Here is a 23,183-nt window from a genome sequence, read left to right on the forward strand (position 1 = left end):
AACACAACTATGGCCATTCAGGCTTGGCTGACCATGTTTTGGACACCACCCACAGAGTATCATGGAAGAAAACCACCATGCTCCACCACAGCAAATTCAAGAAAGAGAGACTTTTCTTAGAAGCAGCAGCAGCTCTCAAAAACCAACCAAATCTCAATAAATATGGTTGCATTAAGCTTCTGAAGATTTGGGAAACACTCATCACCAGAGTTCCCACCTTATGTTCCAGGCCACCTACTACTGCCCTTAGAGGGCGCTCTACCTAGATAGGACTTTAGTGTCACCCACGTGGTTGGGCTTAGTATTGTTTGTTATTTGTGTATATGTTACATTAATTGTTTTTGTAATCCCCGTAGATGTCCTAGTGACTAGGACGAAATATAGGAAGTATTAAAGTCTATTTTAATTTTTTTTGAGTGTTGTAAAAAATCCATTAAGCCTCCAACATGATGTCCTCACAGCACTTAAGCCTCTACACACGTACTGGGAGAAAGATAATCGGATTAGATACTGATGACCGCTAAACACGTGCACCAAGTAGGACGTGCACACAGCCTCCTCCCCGTAAAGCATGCTAGGGGAGAGTGTGGCGCTAAGTTCTGGGAGAAGTAAGGTGTCGTGGGCAAAGGGAGAGAGACGGATGATGTAGAAAGGAAGCATCGGTGCGGGATTTAAAAGGCATTGCAGAGCCGGCTCGAGGTCTTTTTTTTTTTCCCCTGCATTGGAGAGGTCTTCGAGACAGAGGTCATTGGAGCATGCTGAAGTGTCTATGGGCAGTTCACCAGTCAACTAATAGCCCAGCGGAGCAGAGTTCCCGATCGCCACGAAGATCGCTAAGCCATGCCGAGCCAGTCTACCAGAGAGCAGCGAGCACTTACCTTCTTCAGCGGATATGTCTAGTCCAGGCAGATCAGTAGAATAATGCAGATAAAGTCAACTGAAGAAGGATCCAAGAATCAGAAGTTCTGTCGTGATGTATATGAAGGTCAAATAGTTCCCCAGCCTTTGGTAATGTAGAAACTGATTTGTTTAGTAATTGTGTTGAAGAAGGAAATCTGTAATTGTAAAAGGGACATTAGGTTTTGAAGGTTACGATTAATAAAAGGACTTTAGAGATTATGTTTAAGAAAGTAGTGGAACTTTAAGTTTTGAATGAAGGAATTAATGTGGAAGCACATAGAGCTAACTTTGTTGTTGTTGTTGATAAGTGAATAACCTTTAGCATTGCAGTGTATAAAATGCATGATTGACCTTAGATAGAATTTCCTACGTGAATTGATGTCTTTACATATTATGGGAGAATTAGAAAAGTTGGATAATTAGGCTCATTCCTTAAAGTTAGTGCAATTATATATCAGTATTTGTTCGTAAAGTGTAAACTGTCTGATTAGTGATTAAATGTTTTTCTTTAAGTTTAATTGATGACTTGCCTGATTTCTTTTCTATTGCACCGCTCATTAAGTTCAAACCATGGCAGGAGATAAATTACAATGGAGGCTATGACTGTGAATTAAGTTTTAGTTGTTTGATAAGGTTTAGAATTTATCAAAAGTGATTAAGAGATTTAAGACAGTGTGCTAAACTGAGTTCTGGTTCCTTGATTTTGCACTGTTCAATAATCTAGGATTCAGGGTGGCGCAGTATAATAGAAACTTTCCCTGAATCCGAAAAAGGAATCACTGCCAGTATTGAAACAAAGGAATTGGTGTTGTCCAATGGCAATCCCTTTGTCTTCTATCCACGTAGCCTACTCTTAAGAATGGTTAATGGCCCAAATTGAATATTGAGACTGCTTAAGAATTTAGGTATATTAACTTGATGCACCAAGCAAGGTATTTTATTGAAGTTAGGATAAGGAATTTATATGAGGGAATAAGTCAGGAAAAGATCATTATAAAAATGACGTATATATATATATATAAAGAGTAGAGAGATATTACAATAGGATACTAGAGGAATATTACAAAGAATCTAGGGGAGAATTTTTTCTATGTGATGTTAATGTAGATAATGTACTCAGCCTTGCATTGGTTTGAGAAATAGTTTTTTTAAAAAAATCATTATGGACAAGAATTGAATATAGAGGCTAAAAGTTTCAATTTGACATAGTAAATTACAAAAATAAAGGATGTTATAGATCAATCCTTATTTCATTCCCAAATAATGGAATTGAAAACTTAAGTTTCAAAATCGACTAGAGAGATGAAAATAAACTCTTTCCTGGATCCCACATATTTGACTTTTATTAGCACTTTGGTTAAGGTTTCATTGGCATGACAGCTACCGTATTTTTTGCCTTATAAGACACATTGTTGTATTGGATGCATCGCATTTTTCATGTCAAATTTTTGGAAAAAAAAAATTCTTTGCAATATAAGACACATGAATTATGCATTACTTTTTTATTTTAAATTTTAATACATGTATTATCTGTTTATTAGATAAAAAACACTTATTTTTTTAAAAAAATCAAATTATTAAAAAATCTAACAATAAACAAAATAATTTTTATAAATTTCATTAATCTTCTTTCCAAATCTTTATTCATCTTCACTTTCAAAATTTTCTGAACTTGATTCTTCATCAGAAACAGTCATTGCTGTCTTGAAATAATAATTCATCCTCTGTGCTGTTAAGAGAATTACTGATGCCACACTTTTGAAAAGATTTTATAATAATTTTGGGTTTCACTTCATTCCATGAACTCTTTACACATTTGCACACCTCCATAATTGTGACCTTCTTTCTTCCTACCTGTAGATATTTCCTCAAAATTTGGAGATTGCATCCAATTGACTCATTTATCCCCTCATAAATCCTTTATTTATTGATACATTTAAAGGTTGAAGCAGCAACCTGATCTTTGATCCATTATCCAAGTTTTTAATTCCTTTTCAATTTCTGGCCATTTTGCTGGTTTTCTGCAGAGATTGTGTGTTTTAGAATTTGCTTTAATTAATTGCTGCTCTTGTTTTCTCCAAGTTCATACCATTTTTTCTGTAGGCAGAGGCCCAAAGTTCTAGTCTACTGCCCTCTTGCCATTCATTTTTGCATACTCAATCTCATCCCATTTAAATGCATCGTATAGTTATGTCTATGCTTTGTAGAATCCATAGGTTATAAAAAGATATAAATATAATAATGTATTGATTACTAGTTTAAATGCATGACTGTTAACAAACAGGCAACTATTCAAACTGATGACACATTACTGACAAGTGATGATGATGCACTGTAACTATGCATATATAAAAACACATTGGTGTATAAGATGTATTCAGCTTATAGGACGCATCCTAATTTTCAGGTAAATTTTAGATACAAAAAAGCACATGTTATAAGGCAAAAAATACGCTGTTATTTTCTGGTAATATGCTGTTCGATCTCATCAGAGTCCAGAGAAACACAGGGCAAGAATCTTCTTTAATAATTAGAGTTTGTGCTTAGTCTTTGATCACAACCAAAGTTTGAAATAGCTGTCATGAAACCTTAATTGACCATTAATAAAAGATAAATATACTAATCCCTAAGCAGTGTGTTTTTGCTTGCCTTTGTGTTACATTACTTAAATGCTGAAGGTTGTATTCTCAAACTCTAGTCAATTTTGAAACTTTAAGTTTCAAATTCATTTAGCATTGAAATAACAATGAGATCTCCTTTGTTTTTGTAATTCATTATTGATATCTTGTACACAATAACATCCAGACAGTTTCCACCCAAATGTTCACTCTGCAGTATCTTGCATAATATTTTGTTCTTTATGTGATATAGCATGTGGGGGTGCAAGTTTGCAATGGAATTATTGCTGCTGCCATCTAGCAAATCCATATGTGCAACAATTTGAAGACTTCACCTTGAAAGAAATCACTTTTGTTTGTTGTTGTTGCACTGATAGTATTTTCATTATCTGCAGAGGTGGATAAAGGAAATTGATATATCACAGGACTTTTAGAGTTTGCAAAGGCATTTAACAAGATTCTGCACTGGAGGTTTTTACACAAACTCAGAGGGATGAATTTGTGATAGGATATTGACTGAATGACTGTATCAGAGTAATATATATGAAGATGTCAAATCTAAGAGAGGGCAACTAGTTGAATAATACAACAGAGTTTGGGAATTCGACATTATCATTTAACTTGTATATTAACGGTACTTGGTATGTAGATCATAACATAATTTGCTGATGATGCAAAATTGGGAAGAGTGATAAGATATACAGATTTCATACAGAATCCTTGTCGATTACTGTGAACAAAATGATTCTGTTGGCAAATGACAATGAATAGTAGTTCAATGTTGCTAAGTATAAGGTTACGTATTTATGATTGAGAACATCACAAGCAGAGTATTATGTTAATTGTAATTTGCTACAAGTGGTAAGTGAAGCTAGAGACTTGAATGTGATGACAGAGAGAGAGTTTTAAAAATTTAAAGGCTGCACTGCTAACATATTAAGTCATCACATTAGACAATTCTTGAAGAGAATGTAACTTGTAAGAACCAGGAAGTTATTTTTTCATTGCCTGAGGGAAAGTCAATTAGTAAGTTACAAATGATTATAAAAAATAAAACAAGTGAAATATGAACCTCAGAAAGTCTGGAAATCCTGTTCTAGTCACCAAAAGTACTTTCCCAATCAGCTTTAGACTTCCAATAAAATGGATGATCTTACACTAAATGTTGAAAATCATCTACCACTAAAGTCTTTCTCAGGCATCCATGTTAGAATGGGATTTGTGGCTGCAGCAGAAGTCGCAAAGTGGAAGCATTTTATAGAATATGATAATGTAAACAAGAATTGTTACATGCATGGAAACTTGGAATGATTTATCATTCTGAGTTCCCATTGGAACAAATTTGAAACTGTTGTTGGCTTATTAAAGTAGATTCCAAATTTATATATTTGTATAATCTTTTTTGTATGTTAGATTAACTTCTGATAGAAGTTAATCTAACATACAAAAATGTACAGAATAATTGAAATCTTTAATACACTTTCTTGAATGAAGCATTTAGGAGCAAAATGCTTACTCATTAAATAAAAACCAATAATCAGAATATGTAATTTGTTTTTCTCTCTCTTTGATTCTTAGATTTGTGCTTTTAGAACTGGTTGAAACAGAAAAGGATTATGTGAAGGATCTTGGTACTATTGTTGAGGTGAGCACATCTTAAAATTACAATTCCTTCAATTAGTTATAAAGTTATATTTAATTATAAGTTATATTATATTAAAAAGTTATATTTGATTACCATATATTCATTACCATATTAAGGACACTGCAGTGGATGTAATAATTTCTTTACTCTCACTGATTACCAATTAGATACAATGATTTCTAATAACCAGTTTTAATACTAAGAAATCACTGACAAATTCTCCTTTTTCACATTAATTAGGTTTGGTTATGGTATGAAGGAAGGGGATGATTGGTTCTGAAGTAGGTCTCAGTTCTTAATAATGGCTTCAATTGGTACCTTCCTATCTCAGATTCCTGTTTACTATCATAATCCAGAGAAAGAGAACAGGAAGCTTGATCTGGAGCTATCAGGTTCCTTATCTATCCCCCCCCCCTCCTCCCTAGATACATTTCATATATAGATAGTTTCATTTCTGGCCTGTAATTTAAGTTTACTTAGCAATCCTTAGGAACAAATTCAGGTCCCCATCCCTCAGACTATTTCTGACACTCCACATTCAGGCCATCTGTAGCAGGTCCTTTTTTATGTGAATCCTATGCCCACCTGTACATTTTTGGGAGTAGGCTAAGAGTCAGATAATCCAAAAATCCTGCTCTAGAAACTAGATATGGAGCTTTTCAAGCCACTTTGCCTTTAATAACCAAGATGTGGTTTCACATTGGTGGATGACAAAATTCATCTTACTCTAAGAAGGTGAATTTTATCACACAGTGTGAGCCCACCACTTTGCTTCTGTGAATTTGTTTGAATCCCCACAGCCTGTTGGTTGGAGAGAAGATATGCTATCCACTTGGACAACAGCCCAGCATATATATTATATTAATATGCCTTTATATATCTATCTGACTATATATATAAAGAGAGAGAGAATTTTTTTTTTTTTATGAATCTCAAGAAAGATTGTAAAAACCTGTCATACATTATAGGTATCATTCTTGGGCTTAGATTATATTATCCAGAACACAGCTCAGAAAACCAAATATACTTTATGAAATAATTTATTTGACATCATTTTATGTTCACAGGCTGGTTGGTCTGTTTGCAGAATGAAAAAGCCAACTTTATCAATCAGTGAAAAGCCTTGCCATCTCCATTGTAAATAGGTACTCACCTTTGGTTGAAAATCTTTTTGAACCTGTAAGACTTCAGTGATTTTGCCAAAATTCTTGACAGTAGTGTATAACTAATAGAATAAACAACTATTTTATTGATTCTATTCTCTACTAGTTTTGTATACTTTTTTTTTTTTTGTACATTTCTTGGTAGAGTTCACAAAATAAGTTAGATGATCAAAGAGGTGGTCTGCATACAAATTAGCTAATCAATCATTTTCAGTCATGGATTCCATTACAGTTTGTATGAAATAAGCATCTCTTTTAACATCTAATCAGTGGCAATTTGTACATAAGTACTACGACACTGCAGCACCCCAAGGAAAAAATTAAAAAATTAAATTTTGTTTGTGTTTATAAATAATAACAATGCTTACAATATTATATAAATGCAATACAACATGTTAAAGGTTACAGCTTATGTTTTGACATTAATTGAATAGTTAATAATTGGAATTGTTTGATTAATGCTTTAGATCAGCGCTTTCCAAACGGTGAGCCGCAGCTCCTTTGGGGGCCATTAGTTTTGTTGAAGGGGCTGTGAAATAATGAAATCAAATTTAAAATGTTTTAAGACTAAGTGTGTGCCATGTCAAATGTGTATGTAAGATGTTAAAAATGTAACATTTGCATTTGATTTTTGCAATATTTGCTGTGTATGTTTTGTATTGAATACAAACACAATAAATATTATAATATATGTCTGTATTATGATTTTTTTTCGATGGGGACCATGAAATATTTTAATTTTTCAAAGGGGGGACTTTACATCCATAAGTTTGGGAAGCACTGCTTTAGATTACGAAGCAAATGCACTGCGATCTAACGCAGTGTCAGTATCATCGGTTCGGCCAATTGCAGCTAGACTCGCCAATATTTGTTTGCGCTTGTGATTGCACGTTACAAGTGATTTGACACTGCTCGTTTGGGCAGTGTCGCTTACAGATAAATTGTATGCTTGCACGCGTTATTTCTGTGAGATACGAAACTTTTATTATTAGTGCTTGTTCGTGGTGAGGGTGAAATATTTTTAATACAGCAATTATTTAATATGTAAATTTATTAATTAATAAATTGGTTACTGATTAGGGAAAAAATAATTTTTTAAAATTTTATTTTGTATATGCAGCACCCCCACTTAAAATTTTCACCAGCTGCCACTGCATCTAACTAACTTTGCAACCTGTAAGAAGTGTTCAAAAAAGCATACATAACAGGTAGAAAAGTATAGAATTAATAAAATAGTTTTGTTTTTCCTCTTAGTTGTGGTTTATATACTGGAACTCTCAAGAACAAAGTTTTTTCTTATTCTTTTTTATTTTGAAGAAATGTTTTTGACAATAATCAACAAGACCTGAACACGGATCTTTTTTTCACCCAAATCATGCATTTCGTCATCCATCTGGCTGCACTGTGGAGGTTCTCTTTTGTCATGTTAGTGATGAAGAAAATTATGCAAATGTATAATTTGTAGTTCTTCTATAGAGATTAGTACTATTTGCTATTCTGTCAGTTCTGCCAATCGAAGGTTGTAAGCCTATTGCACCTTTAGTGCCATGGATGGACCTAAGCATTAAATAAACTGGATTCCCTCTGAGTGAAATCAGATAAAAAAACATGGTGTTTTTCAAGATAATACAACTTTCTTCATGCCTTCAGTAAGCAGAATAATAGTATCACACTGTTATATCTTGGTGACTTTGGTCTGAATGGCATCTTATCTCTTATTTGTCCAATCTTAAACTTTATCTTTTGTTATCATTAAATTTTAGTACTTTACTTATTATTAGCTAATTCGTTTGCCAACAAATTTATATTATTTAATGACTGTGCCAGCCGGCAACTAAATTCTGATACACTAACCAAGATTATTTAGAAAGAAAATGCAGGGATCATGAACTATGCAGTCGTGGTCCCGTTTCTTATATTATTAGTGGATTCCCCTTTTATGCACGGTTCATAATTTTCCAAGCGGTAATTCAATCCACAGAAAGCATGACAAACTCATTTGATTACACATAAAGAAATACGTTTATTTTAGCACAAAACATAATGATACAAGTTAGTTAATCCTTAAATTAAGAGAGTCTGGGTTCCCTCCCTTTTCTTAATTTTACACATCCAAAATTTCTACACCGTAATCCTCTATACTGACACAAATTCCTTCACTTATATAACTACCCTCAGACTCTGACAACATATACTAAATAACCAATCTACTATCACACATGCTAATTACATATATATACAAGTCAATTCAGTAACTCTAACATAGATTTCTTGAGGTAATGCTCCTTGTTATATTTTAGACTTAATCCTCCCCCAAAATTTTAGTTAACATTCAATTAGGTTTTAACAGTATAACATTATTATTCTTTAGACACAAACAGTTCCTAGCCTTGGTCTCCTACATGGCTCAAGCCTAAAATGCCCTTTTCTTAGATATAGACAAAATGTCCAAACTGCAGACAGTTCTTGTAACACTTCACGGAAATGGGCTGTGTTCTTAAAGATCAGTTCTCCTTACTCCACGGTTACTCCGATATTAATATGAAAAGATTTCTGCTTACCGTTCTTACTTTATCTGGATATTCGGATCTCTTTACTGTATACTTTCTTTAATGGCGGCTTCATTATTCCTTTGTTCCACACAAAACGAAACACTCTTACACTGAATTATACACTGACTCATCAGTGGCCCTTTCTTCTTAGGAATCTGGACGCACTACAGCTGCAACTTTGATCCACGTAGCACACATAGCAAGGGGAGATTCTTGCTATGCCTGGCGGCAAGCTTTTCACAGCTATACAGCCTTCCGCACAGGAAACTAGGTACCGATGAAACGAGAAGAAAAAGAGAGTGGTTCAAATCCCGCCGAAACCTATATACTCCAAAACAGCGCCCTCACTTGGTGGTGTCGTCATACGTACGACGGCTGCCGATTGGATACCGTGGCCACGAACTATCTTCGACATGGCCTAAAACTATTATTAGCTTGTACACATCTTTTTAGAATTTATACATGATTTTCTACCTTAATAGATTTAGCAAACCTTCTCTATTTAGTTTATGGGATACTTTAACATTGCTTTGGATATACACATGTTCTTGGGTCATTAATGAGCACATTTTCTGTTTGGAGGCACAAGTATGTCCTTATCCACTCCTTCTGGGCTAACTCTATGTTGGGTCGGAAAAAGGAGATGACGCATCACATTTTCCGACACAACAACACTAATTTCAAGAGAAACTTGTGACATGAAATTAAGAATTATCAACATGTTTGCACAAGAAGATTATTTAATATATTGCCAGATATTTCACTTTTTTGAAAATAACAAACTATCATCAGTGGCTTGACAGGACACAGTCTTTTACAAGGTAGAATACACACAAACACAATTGAACATTTATTTGTTTGTATTCTACCTTGTAAAAGACTGTTTCCTGTCAAGCCACTGATGATAGTTTATTTTCAAACTGAAATACCTGGCAATATATTAAATAATCTTCTTGTGCAAACGTGTTGATAATTCTTAGTATAATGCTAGGTGTTGAAAATCATCTACCAGTTAAAAACATGTTTTAGTGGGATTTTAGTCCCAAGGTCTATAAGTTAGAGAGCAGAAATTGTCTACCCAGTTTCTATACCAGCATGACAAATTGTAGTGAGAATATGAAGTCTGTAATCAGTAACTAAGTAGGCAAAGCCACCTTCTTCTTTGTTATTGAGACATCAGTTTGAATTTCACTGTGGAAGTTTGTAAAGCTATAATTAAGTTTGATAGCTTTAAAAATTTTTTGGTTATCCAACAACAACAAAAAGCCAGTTATTTCAAGCAGGCACTATTTTTTTGTAATAGCTACTAATAGATATTTATAGAAAATCCAGAAGAAAAATAAACAACTTTTCTTTTTTTCCTTCACAAAGTAAAAAATAAACAGAAGATAAATGAAAACTGGATTTAGCTACATGTATTCAAGTTCATTTAAACTTGAATGTGCTGATCACAATCAACCTTGCTTTCAGTCCTCTTTTAAAGGCTCTCAAATTTAATAATTAGTTCTGGTAAACAGAAATGATAAAATCAAAAAAGACCACATTAAAGCTAGAATTGTGATAAACTAACAAAACATGTTTTTTTTTCTCTTTGTGGTGCAAAGATTTATGTTGAATGATTTTATGTGTCATCTACTTTCAGATATTAAAATTCCTTAAATAAAAATTACACTTCATAATCACTTGTTTTTAATTTAAGAACTGATGATCTATTTCTCACCCACAAGTTTTTTTTACATATGCTAAAAGTTAAATGTAATGAGTGCTCTGTATAATGAAAAGACTGTTTTTGTACACAATCAGTGTATTAATGTTTCATTAGAAATGAACAGTATTCCTATATGTGAATTCTATTTCTTTCTTTTTTTTTTCTCTCACTTTTGACCAGTTTCTGCATTTGCATAACTAATATATATACTAGCATAAGAGCAATTTGTCACAAACATAATGTTATTCAAATTATAATAAATTACAGTATGTTTATTTTCAACTGTTCGTTTGGTTTTAATTTGAGTTTGTTCATCTTGCTACTCCATTACTGTTCGATATCCATTTGTGTGCTAATTTTTCATTCTTTTTTTTAATGTGACATGCTTTATGGAACAACTTATTCAGCAATATTGACCAAATAGTATATATAAAGCACACTTTAATAGGTGAGTTGCACGTGTATACACTAACAGGTGGCGCTAGTGTCCTTGGTGAATGTGGCGGTTTTGTTTAGGCTAGAAAACGTGTTTTTAAATTTAAATATAGTGTGGCTTTTTGTCTCAAATTGTGCTCCAGTTGTGCATCGCTTATATACAAGTGTCCTTCAGTCATGTTATTGTTTGGAACTGTGTTGTATATATTGTGTTTTCGCTGCTGTTTGTTTCACTACTTCAATGTGTAAAGATGGCGTCCAACAAGAAACGTATGTCAGCGGCGCACAGGACTTCTACACGAAAGGCTGGCTCATCGTTAGATTTTTCGCAATGGATGCATTGCGAAAACTGCTACATGTATGCGCCGAAGAATGTGAAGGATCTGTGGTCGGTCTGGCTAAATGAGAAGAACGAAAATGTCAATGTATGTGAGAAGTGTCGGGATAGGCTGGAGCGTTTAGGAATGGAAGCTGACATTGGGACTGTAGCGGAAGAACTTCGGCGGGAGTTCATGAAAATGAAAAATGACCTTCGTCTTCTGCATGAGGAATTGGAAGTGCTCAGTAAAGAGATACTGGAAGTTAAAACTGAGTTTAATGTGTTAAACAGAGAAATTAGTACCATAGAGATTACTTTAGCTGAAGTAACTAGAACAGGATTATGTATGGGTGAGTCTTTGGTGAATGATGCAGTAATAAATAGTATGGGGGTGATTGGGAGTCAACAAAATAGAACCACAAGATGCATAGAAGAAACAAGATGTCGTGAGAGATGGGGTGGGTGGGTAAGTAATAGAGCATTGAGTAATGAAACTGGGAGTCATGCTGAATAGCGTAGAAAATGAGTCCATGAGTGACGCTTGTGTGGACTTGAATGAAGTTAAGAGTGGTAAGATATATGGTGATTCTATGATTAAGGGTATGGAGAGTGGTATGCATGAGGAGTGCTTAGCTGGTGGGACAATAGAAAGAGTGGCTTTAGCAATAAAGAGAAGGCATGAAGCAGACAAGATGATAGTTATGGTGGGTACAAATGGCCTGAGTGGTAGTATAAGTCGGGTAGGAAAAAATTGAAGAACATTGTTAGATATTGTGTCAATGGGAGGATAGTGTATGTGCTGCCTCGTTTTGACAATTACGAGTTAAGTAGACGAGCAATGATAATGAATGATACGATTGCAAGAATGTGCATAAAAAGAGGTCTCGAATTTGTTGATGTTTGAAGGAAAAAGACAGTTGTATGGGCTGCATCTGAACATGGAAGGACATAAGCGATTGAAGAAGTTACTGTTTTCTGAACAAGTTGAAGTAATTGGGCAGGGAAACTAATTTTGAAAAGGTTGAGTGTAAAAGAGAGAAACTTTAGCACTGATTGTATATTTATTGATCCTTATAGGCAGAATAAATTGCAGAAGAGAAGGGATAAAAATCGGCATGGGACTACTGAAATTAGTGACTTATATATCAGTTCTAAAGCCGGTACAAGATCTAGAGGGAATCTGCGATTTTTTGTATACCAATGCAAGAAGCATTCGAAATAAGAGAAGAATTTTTAGCATTAGTCAGTGCAATCTCACCAAAAGTTGCAGGCATTAGTGAAACTTGGCTGTCGGTAGAAGATGTGGTCACTAGAATTGAATGTGATGGGTACAGTATTTTCAGGGAGGATAGAGAAGATAGAACAGGGGGAGGAGTACTGTTGATGATAGCTGATGTGTTGCAGTCAAAGAAAGCAGTATATCAAGATGATAGACATGTGAATGAGAGTTCATTTGAGGTGGTCTGGTGCAAAATAGTGACCAATGCAACCAAATATACAACTGGATGCTGCTATAGGCCAGGGAGTACAGGGGAAGATATTGAATTCATGCATCAGCAAATTAGTGCAATGAGTGCAGGTTTAGTGATTATTAGGGGGGATTTTAATTAAGGTTATATCAATTGGAAGGAGGAAATATCATGCAGCAAAAAAGGAAATGGAGTTCATACATCTTCTACGAGATAATTACTTGAAACAGCACATAACTGAAGGGACACGTGGTGTGAGGGTGTTGGACCTGGTTATTGGTTCAGAGGATATGTGCATAAGTAAGGTGTCCTCGTTACCTCCAATTGGTGAAAGCGATCATGTAGTATTGACTTCGGAGGTTGCAAAATCTATGAATTTTTCTGTTAAGAAGGGGGTATATACGGAACTACAGATTAGGCACGTGTGTAGAGGCTTAAGTGCTGTGAGGACATCATGTTGGAGGCTTAATGGATTTTTTACAGCTCTCCTGAAACTACGTAAAGAAAAAAGTATCGTCATCACCAGAGCGGATAAGGGTAATGCCACAGTCGTTCTTAATACCAGTGAATATAATCGTAAAATGAACATTATCCACCGCGATCGCGCTACCTACATCCCGCTAGAACACGACCCCACAAAAACACAAATTAAGAAACTAAAAATTTTACTCAAAAAAAGTATCTTCCTGGCCCCTGATGTCACGAAAAAACTTAAACCTTTCTGCTCCCATCCCCCCCGAATATACGGTTTACCAAAAATCCACAAACCCAATTCCCCACTCAGGCCTATAGTAGATGCTACCAATGCACCTTGCTATAGACTATCTAAACAGCTGGCCAACTCTCTGATCCCCCTCACCGGAAGGTCCCCTTCCTATATAAAAAACTCGACCCACTTTAAAGCCCTCACAGAAAATTTAACCTTGAAGAAGACAGACATATTGGTAAGCTTTGATATCTCCTTTTTGTTTACCAATATTCCCTTAATTGACTCTTAGAAAACGTTTTTCCCTCTGACATCTTAGATCTCTTTTCCTTTGCCATTAACTCTGGGTATTTCTCTTGGAACAAAAAAATCTACAAGCAGATAGAGGGAACTGCCATGGGTTCCCCCCTCTCACCCCCCTTGCCAATTTCTATATGGAAGATTTCAAAAAACGAGCCATAGACTCAGCCCCACTCAAACCTTCTATCTGGCTAAGATATGTAGATGATGTGTTCTCTATTTGGCCTCATGGCCCAGACATGTTAGACTCCTTCCTCAGTCATCTCAATAGTCTACATCCAAGAATCCAGTTCACTATGGAAAAGGAAAAGAACAATTGTTTACCCTTCCTAGACACCTTAGTCACACGCCTTCCTAATGATACACTTACCTTCACTGTATACAGAAAACCCACACACACAGGCAGATACATTCACAAACTCTCCCACCACCACCCCTCTCAACAATATGGCATTATTAAAACTCTTACCAAGAGAGCCCACAATCTTTGTTCCAGTGGAACCGCCCTCACTACTGAGCTTAACCACATACACAGCACTTTCTTCTCCAATGGCTACAGCGATCACAGTATCAAAAAAATAATCAACTCCTCCCCCATTCCCCGTCCTTCTCATCAACAAGATTTTAAAAATGCCATCACCATACCCTACATCCATGGCACATCCGAAAAAACAGCCAAGATACTAAAACAGTACAATCTACACACAGCATATAAGCCCCACCGCAAACTGGCTACCCTTATCCGTTCTACGAAAGATCAGCTCCCTCCTCTCTCTCTGCCTGGAGTTTACAAAGTACCCTGTTCCTGTAAGCTGGCGTACTTTGGACAGACAGACAGATCAGCATCCATCCGTCTAGAGGAACACAAGTCTTACATCTTCAAACACAACTATGGCCATTCAGGCTTGGCTGACCATGTTTTGGACACCACCCACAGGGTATCATGGAAGAAAACCACCATGCTCCACCACAGCAAATTCAAGAAAGAGAGACTTTTCTTAGAAGCAGCAGCAGCAGCTCTCAAAAACCAACCAAATCTCAATAAATATGGTTGCATTAAGCTTCCGAAGATTTGGGAAACACTCATCACTAGAGTTCCCACCTTACATTCCAGGCCACCTACTACTGCCTTTAGAGGGCGCTCTACCTAGATAGGACTTTAGTGTCACCCACGTGGTTGGGCTTAGTATTGTTTGTTATTTGTGTATATGTTACATTAATTGTTTTTGTAATCCCCGTAGATGTCCTAGTGACTAGGACGAAATATAGGAAGTATTAAATTCTATTTTAATTCTTTGTGAGTGTTGTAAAAAATCCATTAAGCCTCCAACATGATACAGATTAGGCAATTATAACAAGCTTCGGAGTGAGCTTGCAGCCATCCCATGGCAGAACATATTGCAGGGGAAAGATGTTAGTGGTGCATGGAATAAAATCAGCGGGTATCTGAGGAAAGCAATATCAGATTGTATCCCCATGGTCAGGAAGTCAAACAAGGCAGGCGTTAGATGGATGAGCAGTAGTATCAAGCTTGATCTGCAAAAAAAGAAAATGTTATGAAGAATTTACAAGGAGAAAGGTGATTAGTACACCCATGAGCAGTACAAGGCTCAAGCTAGGAAGGTTACCAGCATAGTAAGAAAAGCTAAATCAGATTATGAGAAGACCTTAGCCAAAGAGATCAAAGGTAATCCCAAAGAGTTCTTCCACTATGTGGCAAGTAAAAGGAAGAATGACTTCGGAAGGATAACTTTAGTGGGTGCTGACGGTATTGAGGTGACAAAATCAGATGTAATAGTCGAGTTACTGAGTGATTACTTTTCAAAAATCTATCACCCAAGTGAGGATATCTCTGTACCTGTAACAATAACCATTGTGAGAATTGAAGCTAAGAAATCAGAGGTATTTAATATATTGCAAAATTTAAATGCAAACACTGCTGTAGGCTTAGTTGGAATATCAGCTCGGGTGTTGCGTGAAGGTGCAAATGAATTGTTAACCCCCTCTTACTTGGATATTTAATTTAAGTTTGAACTTTGGTATGGTCCCCAGGGAGTGGAAGTTAGGCAAAGTGGTTCCTCTCCATAAGGGTGGCTTTAAAACTGTGGTAGTTAATTACAGACCAATCACCATCTCAGGAGTAGTGGTAAAAGTATTGGAAAAGTTGGTTAAAGACAAAATTCAAGAATGGGTGGATCAGGATATGATACTCTATAGAGGCCAACATGATTTTGTTAAAGGTAGATTCTGCCTTAGCAATCTATTAACTTTTCATAATAGAATGACATCTGAGTTGGACAATGGAACTGGCTACACAGTGGTACTTCTGGATTTTGCTAAGGCTTTTGACAGAATACCCCATGGAACACTGTTATGCAAATTGGAGCAGATGGGAATGGATACTAAATTGGTGATATGGATAGGAGAATGGCTCAGGGAGAGATACCAGAAGGTGGTGTATGGAGCCGAGTCCAGGATGAGACAGGTGACCAGTGGTGTGCCTCAGGTCTCTGTGCTTGGGCCATTGTTGTTTAATTTGTATATAAATGATATAGGAAATGGCTTACAGGGAGATATTCAGTTGTTTGCTGATGATGCAAAGTTGGGTAGCGCAATAAAAAATCAAGCTGATGTTGAAAGTTTGCAGGATGATTTAAATAAGCTGGTAGAATGGGCAAAAGGTAATGGATGTCAGTTCAATATGGAAAAGTGTAAAGTCATGCATTTTGGGATTAAAAGATTACCAGCTGTGTACTACATTGATGGAACAGTACTCCAAGAGATTGATGAGGCTAGGGACTTAGGGGTGTTGGTAGATAGGGAGATGGAGTTCAGAGGACACATTGCTAAGGTGTCCAAGATTGCACATAGGATTACTTGGTTGTTGAGGAACACACTGACATCCAGAGATAATGAGGTTATTATTCCCCTTTATTTATAAAGCGTTGATACTTCCACATTTGGATTACTGTGCTCAGGTCTGGTCACTAATGCTCCCTACATTGATAGATTGAGAGCTTGTGGATTGCAGAGGTTGGTTGATAGGCGGAGAAGAGGGGATATGATAGAAACATTTAAATTACTGAAATTTTTATAGGATTGATGCAGAGGAAATGTTTCAACTGTATGATAGTGATGGAAGAACAAGAGGTCATCCCTGGAAATTAAAGAAGAGTGTGGTTAACAAGGGTGTCAGAACAAGGTTTTTTTGCCTGGAGGGTGGTGAATGAGTGGAATTCATTGCCTGGCTTAGTTGTAAGCTCTTCGTCTGTAAATGAATTCAAGAAGAGATATGACAGATATTGTTTTGCTAGTTTGGGCCTCCCGCGATGAGTCTACTGACTCCATGGAGATACCCGTAATAATAATAACAGGTTGCTTTCCACACTCTGCACATGCTATTTGTTACACTATTCATGCTAACACTTTGAAAATATTAATTCCTTAATTTATTAAATATGCATAAATAATTTTCTTTTATGAATCACTTGATATGAATCAGTATGATAAAATTGCTGTTGAATGGGACTCAGTAATAATATGAAGTAAAATTAAGTACTCTGTGACAGTTTTTACTTTTCCATATGTTTAATCATCTCTAACAAGCATTCATTATAACAGATTTTACTCTAAAAAAATGACAAATTTTTAGGTTTAGGTAGGCAGTAGATGGTCTTCAGTTTTAATATGACAATTCTCCGGTATATCTGCTCTCTCAAGTCTCAGTGCATCCTGCAGTACATAGCTATAGTAGATCTTATTTTCTATATTTCTGTCTTTTTAGGTTGCCAAGTAGTGCATATCACTGACACGTTTTTCTGTATTTGATAACAGCTCATATTGCTGGCAAGTGCTTCAAAGGTTAACAATTACTTTGTGCCTTCAAGACATATCCTTCATGAGAAAGGCATTTCTGAAATTATGTGCTAAGGAATGACTTTATCCATCTGAAAGAGTGCAGTTTTTTTTTAAATAAGAGACCAGTACTTGTTCATTATTCAGAAGAGTACAGCAAATGTAAAAGATGCTGAAGAAAAACATTGTTTCATCATAAAAACCATGGTATGAATGAGCTGTCGGGTATTACAGAAAGCAATGTAAATATCACAATATTCCTAAAGGATATCCAAAGAAGTTTTTTTTTTTTTAAACTTTTTTTGTGACAGTTCGATAATGTGAAATTTATTGCACTTTTCCCATCCTTTCGAAAACAAAATCCTTATATATTGTGAAGAAGTTGCAGTATCCAACTGATGATCATGACATCATTATATAGCCTGCAAATGGTCTCTGTGTTATTGCTACCATGTTTCAAGCCAAGTAGAAAGAAAATTTACTGAATTCTGTATGATTAGAGAAACCTGGAACTTTTCTTGGGATTTTTTTCTCATGACACAATTACCCAATGAATAAAGTACAGTTTTACCTACAGAAAAATTCAAATTTTTCATCCTAGAAAACAAATTGAACTCCGGAAAATATGCAATTTACAGACACAGTGACAGGATCAGCTAGACTGTGGTATTATGTAATAGAAGAAAGACATTTAAATCTGTTATCTTTACATGTTTGCAGTTTTCCTAGTTGAATAATATAAGTAGATAGAAATGTCTTTACAACTGATTCGTTGAGATCTTTGAAACAGTTATTATTAAGAGAGGCCTCCAGGGAGTCAGGGACTCCTTGAATGAGGCCACATACTATGCACACCAGCTATCATACTTATTCTTGAATTCATTCACATTGCTCGCATTCACAACATCCAATGCAATCCATTCCAGTCGTGCACCACCCTATGAGAGAAAAATCTAGCCCTCACCCCTCCTTCTTAATGGCATTCATTCTTAGCTTCCAAGGAATGTCCTCTTGTCCTTTCCCCCACCCTCCATAAATTGAAAAATTACATCAATTGAAATCCTGTATGAACCTTTCAAAAATTTGTAAGTCTCAATCATATCACCCTCTTTCTCCTGTTTGCTAGTGTCTGCAGTCTACAAATTCTCAATCTGTCTTCATAATCAACACTCCACAATCCTAATATCATTGTTAACACTCTCCTTTTCACTCTCTCCATATATCAGAATCACAACAGAAACCAGGAGACCAGACCTGTGCACAATTAGTCCAAGTGAGTTCTAATCAAGGCCTTATAAAGAGGCAAAACGACATCCTTATTTTTACATGTGAATGTTCATTTCAGCATTGCAATTATCTTTTGAGTTATATTTGCAATCTTTGCTACATGGCCCTTGAACTTCAACTTCCTATCTACTAACACTCCAAGATCCCTAGCCTGATCAGTTTCTTCTAGCATAATCCTACCAATATAATACAACATTGGATATCTATTCACGCCGAAATGAATGACTTTACATTTACTGATATTGAACTGACATCCAGTTTCCCATGCCCACGATTCCAGCCTATTCAAATCATTATGCAAGTACTGCATATCAGCAGCATTCCTGGTTACCCTGTACTGTAGAACATTATCAACAAATAACTGCATGTCACTTTTCAAATCCTTCCCAATATCATTAATGTACAGATTGAATAACAGTGGACCAAACACTGATCCTTGTGGTACACCACTGGTTACTTTAAATCCTGCAGACTCATATCCCTCGTATATAGTTTTTGATATCTGTCAGTCAGCCATCCTCTTATCCACACTAATATTCTATAACCCAAATCCATATTCTCCAATTTATGCAACAGTCTACCATGCTGTATTCTGTCAAAAGCCTTTGCAAAATCCAAAAGTATCATGGTGTATCAATTCCCCTTGTCTAGTTCAACGGTAACATTGTTATAGAATGTGAGCAAGTTGCTAAAACATAACCTTTCCTTAGTAAACCCATGTTGCTCGTTGCAAAGTAGAGATTGAGATTCACTGTGAACCCATTTCTGAATGTGAGCTCTAACCAATTTTTCCAAAATCTTCACCACCACTCCTCAGATACTAATTAGTCAATAGTTGGATACGTCGGTCTTTGCACCACCCTTGTGCAATGGGAACAATGAAATGAAGTCATTCAAACTTTATATATATATATACACAGTTTTTGGAAATAGATATACCCCAAAGGATTTACAGCATCTATCAAAATAGCTATAGACAGGTATTATAAAATGATATATTGAAACTTCATGAATATATTGTAGAACATAATGCAAACAAGTTAACTTAAGAGGAAAATTTTATTTGTATTCCTAACTGTGAATAAAGCAAAAATATGACTATAGGAGTAGATTACAATTCTTATCTGAATGTTTCCTTGATTCTGATAAACTGCTATACAGAAATTTCAGTTATTTATATAAAATTGAATTCTTAAACACTTTATTTATAGGGTTACATGGAATTGGTTCGAGATGGTGAAATGCCCATTCCTGAAGATTTAAAGAATGGCAAGGACAAAATAGTTTTTGGAAATGTTGAAGCAATTTATGAATGGCATAGAGAGTATGTTGATAATTGCTATTACTTTATGTATTCTAACAGAAATGCATATGTAATAAATTCTTGTTCCATTATACTGGAATTTTTTTTTTTTCTGTTCCAAATCACCTGATTGTAGATATATTGTATACACCACCTTTTAGCAAATTTTGAGGATTTACTGTATGTTCTTCGCTCATCATTAAAAGCAGCAGTGTCAGTTCTATAGTCAATGAGATAAGGTGTCCTCTACTGTTGTAGCTTATTTTACAAATGTTTCATCATATTGAAGTCAGGATTCCATGCTGACCGAGATATCATACAGATTTCATATTATAGTATAAATCTTTATATTTCTGGTACATATATACCAGCTTATACTGGTAAGACAAATTTTTAGAATTGCAGCAGTGTAGACAATAGGTGTCCTGTGATCTTCTATAAATACATCTGATTTTTGCTTTACACAAAAATAAAATAAATTTATTACGATCATGAATCATTTAAGACCTTTTGATATGAATGGCCTTTTGTATCTCCAAATCTCTTAGAATCTCTGAAGGATCTGTAAATTCATCTTTTATTAGCACTTTATTAAGGTAATGATGTGATACTTTATCACTGGACCTCCATGGTTCCTGACAGAATTCTAGGTCTACAAAGTCAACCATTCTATACTTTAAAAATCATTCACTGTTTTTTTTTTTTTTTTTACTCGCCACCCTCTCAGGCCATGCATTCTGTTTATTCTCCATAAAACAATGTCTTTGTATCCTTGATCCTTCACTTTGTGCTACTCATTGGAAAAAAATTCTCCCAGCACCTCTCAACAACTTACGTCTCAATTGTTTTATTATTATTGTCATTATTATTAATACTCCTCCAGGAAGTATGAGGATTCATCAAGAAAGAGCCTATTTAGATGCTCATACTTAAATATCTATCATATATCTTCTCAAACACAGTTACCTAAGATGCACTCACAACCTTCTAATGGTGATCCATTCCATACACATACTAGATGCAACGAGAACCTGAACTTCGCATGCATTCTAACCACGTGAGTAATTAGCTTCCAAGGATAATCCTTAGTTCTATTTCCACCATAACTTGCAATATCTCACTTATGTCAACTGTAAGATTCCCTTACTAAATTAATTTACTGAACTTACTAATATTTTGCTGGTTTTCTACCCAGCATCTTCAGAGCATGAATGACAACTGTGCCAAGCACCTAACTACAGTGTAGAAACAATGTAAATTATAAGTGAAATGACCTAGATGAGTGTTGTGTGCTAGTCACAGTTGTTTATATTATATATCTCCTCTCCTCTGTCTACTACTCAACCTTTTTTGAGTAATAGACAGATTAGCATAAATTACAACCGTGACAAGCACACTCAAACAATTACATTGTTTCTACACTATAGTTAGGTACTTGGCACAGTTGTAATTCATGCTCTGAAGATGCTGGGTAGAAATCCAACAAAATATTAATAAGTTCAGTAAATTAATTATATTTTCTTCTCTTGGTGGTGTTTTATATTGTGAAGCACTATTATGAATAACCAACAACACTTGAGCCCTTCTGTACATGTTATTCAGCCACCCCTTGTGATTAATGGGATGGTAGATGGAGTCATTGCTTTCTTCAAACATCCTTTGACTACTTTCCATGTCTTGATAATTCCTTTACTCTGCAGTCTCTTATGCCAAAGCATCAACTCCAGCTGCCATTTCCATTTATTGTGATCATCTGCCTTATAATTTCACATATCCTCCCCTGCTTTCTTAGCCAAAGCTCATGCATGCATTGTCATCTCCCAAGAAACTGCATTACTGTCATTGGAAGCATAATGGCCAACTCATTTATAGAATGATGCTGTCATTGGATCCATTGTCTTCTCACTGCAAGTCCCTTCCATCTCATGCTATTTAAGATAGTTATTATTTTTGTAATTCTATAAATTCTGTATTCTCATCTTTCATACTTTCTCTGGTCTGTATCCCCTTATTTGAACCTGCCCATGATTATAGTTCTCTTTGTATCCAAAATTTCTCTTCAAATGAAAAATTTTGCTACCATTCAAAGTGTCATATCAGTTTCTCATCTTTCAACCTCTTTTATATGCTGTGCTTTGAATGGGTGCAAGTAGCATCATTGTTATGATTTTAATTATCTCCAGTTGTTCCTTCTGAAAATACCAAGGGTATTTTATAGTGAAATATCCCTAATAATATCCCTAGTGAAATTTACAGCATTTTATGTACATGAAATTTTTTGCCATGCACAAATTACAGTTATTGTGAATTATAATATTAATGAACTTAAATATGTTAAATGTTGTCTCAGTTCTATTTATTTATAAAGGAAGAAAAGGAATTTAATGAAAACTCAATACTTAGGCACATTATTTATGCTAAATTACAGTCAAGTTAATACCAATTTTCTAAGATGTCTTTGAATACTAATTTTCTAAGTGTTGTTATTTAACAACACTTAGAAAATTAGTATTAACTTTACTGAACTACAGTAAATGATAAAAATTTAAGTAAAAAAAAATCATACAATTTTAATAAAAGATTAAATATCTCAAATTAATTGCAATTGTGCCATAAAATCATTGATTTTATTACATTTGAATAAATACTAACATGCCACTAATTATTAATGGAACCTTTTTATCAAAAATAACCTAACTTGTAACTTCTGATTAAAAAAAAACTCTGTACTTGCATCCCTACCTGAGTCAGCCAGAGTTCGACAAAACATTTTCCTTCTTTGAGAAAAGACTTTAAAGACTGAGAAAAAATTTAATTCATGATTTTTAAATCATCTGTATATCCGTTGAGCATTTTTTTTTTTTAATATGAACAGACTTTTAATGGCTATAAGCTATCAGTCATTCTATACTTCTTCTACAGA

General features: G+C 35.1%; 1 protein-coding gene across 3 annotated transcripts in view; it reads left to right on the forward strand.

Moving 5' to 3' along the window:
- Positions 1–23,183, forward strand: part of LOC150093135 (triple functional domain protein-like) — a 396,873-nt gene that overhangs the window by 293,022 nt on the left and 80,668 nt on the right. For all 3 annotated transcript variants that reach the window (XM_090413319.1, XM_090413321.1, XM_090413320.1), the window contains 2 exons: positions 5,097–5,163; positions 20,169–20,281. In XM_090413319.1, coding sequence (XP_090269445.1) covers positions 5,097–5,163; positions 20,169–20,281 — 180 coding nt within the window. The remainder of the gene's footprint in view (positions 1–5,096; positions 5,164–20,168; positions 20,282–23,183) is intronic.

The sequence above is a fragment of the Typopeltis vanoorti genome, chromosome 24 (assembly GCF_054136105.1).
Source record: "Typopeltis vanoorti isolate ZY-2024b chromosome 24, IOZ_Tvanoo_1.0, whole genome shotgun sequence".
NCBI classification, from domain to species: domain Eukaryota; kingdom Metazoa; phylum Arthropoda; class Arachnida; order Uropygi; family Thelyphonidae; genus Typopeltis; species Typopeltis vanoorti.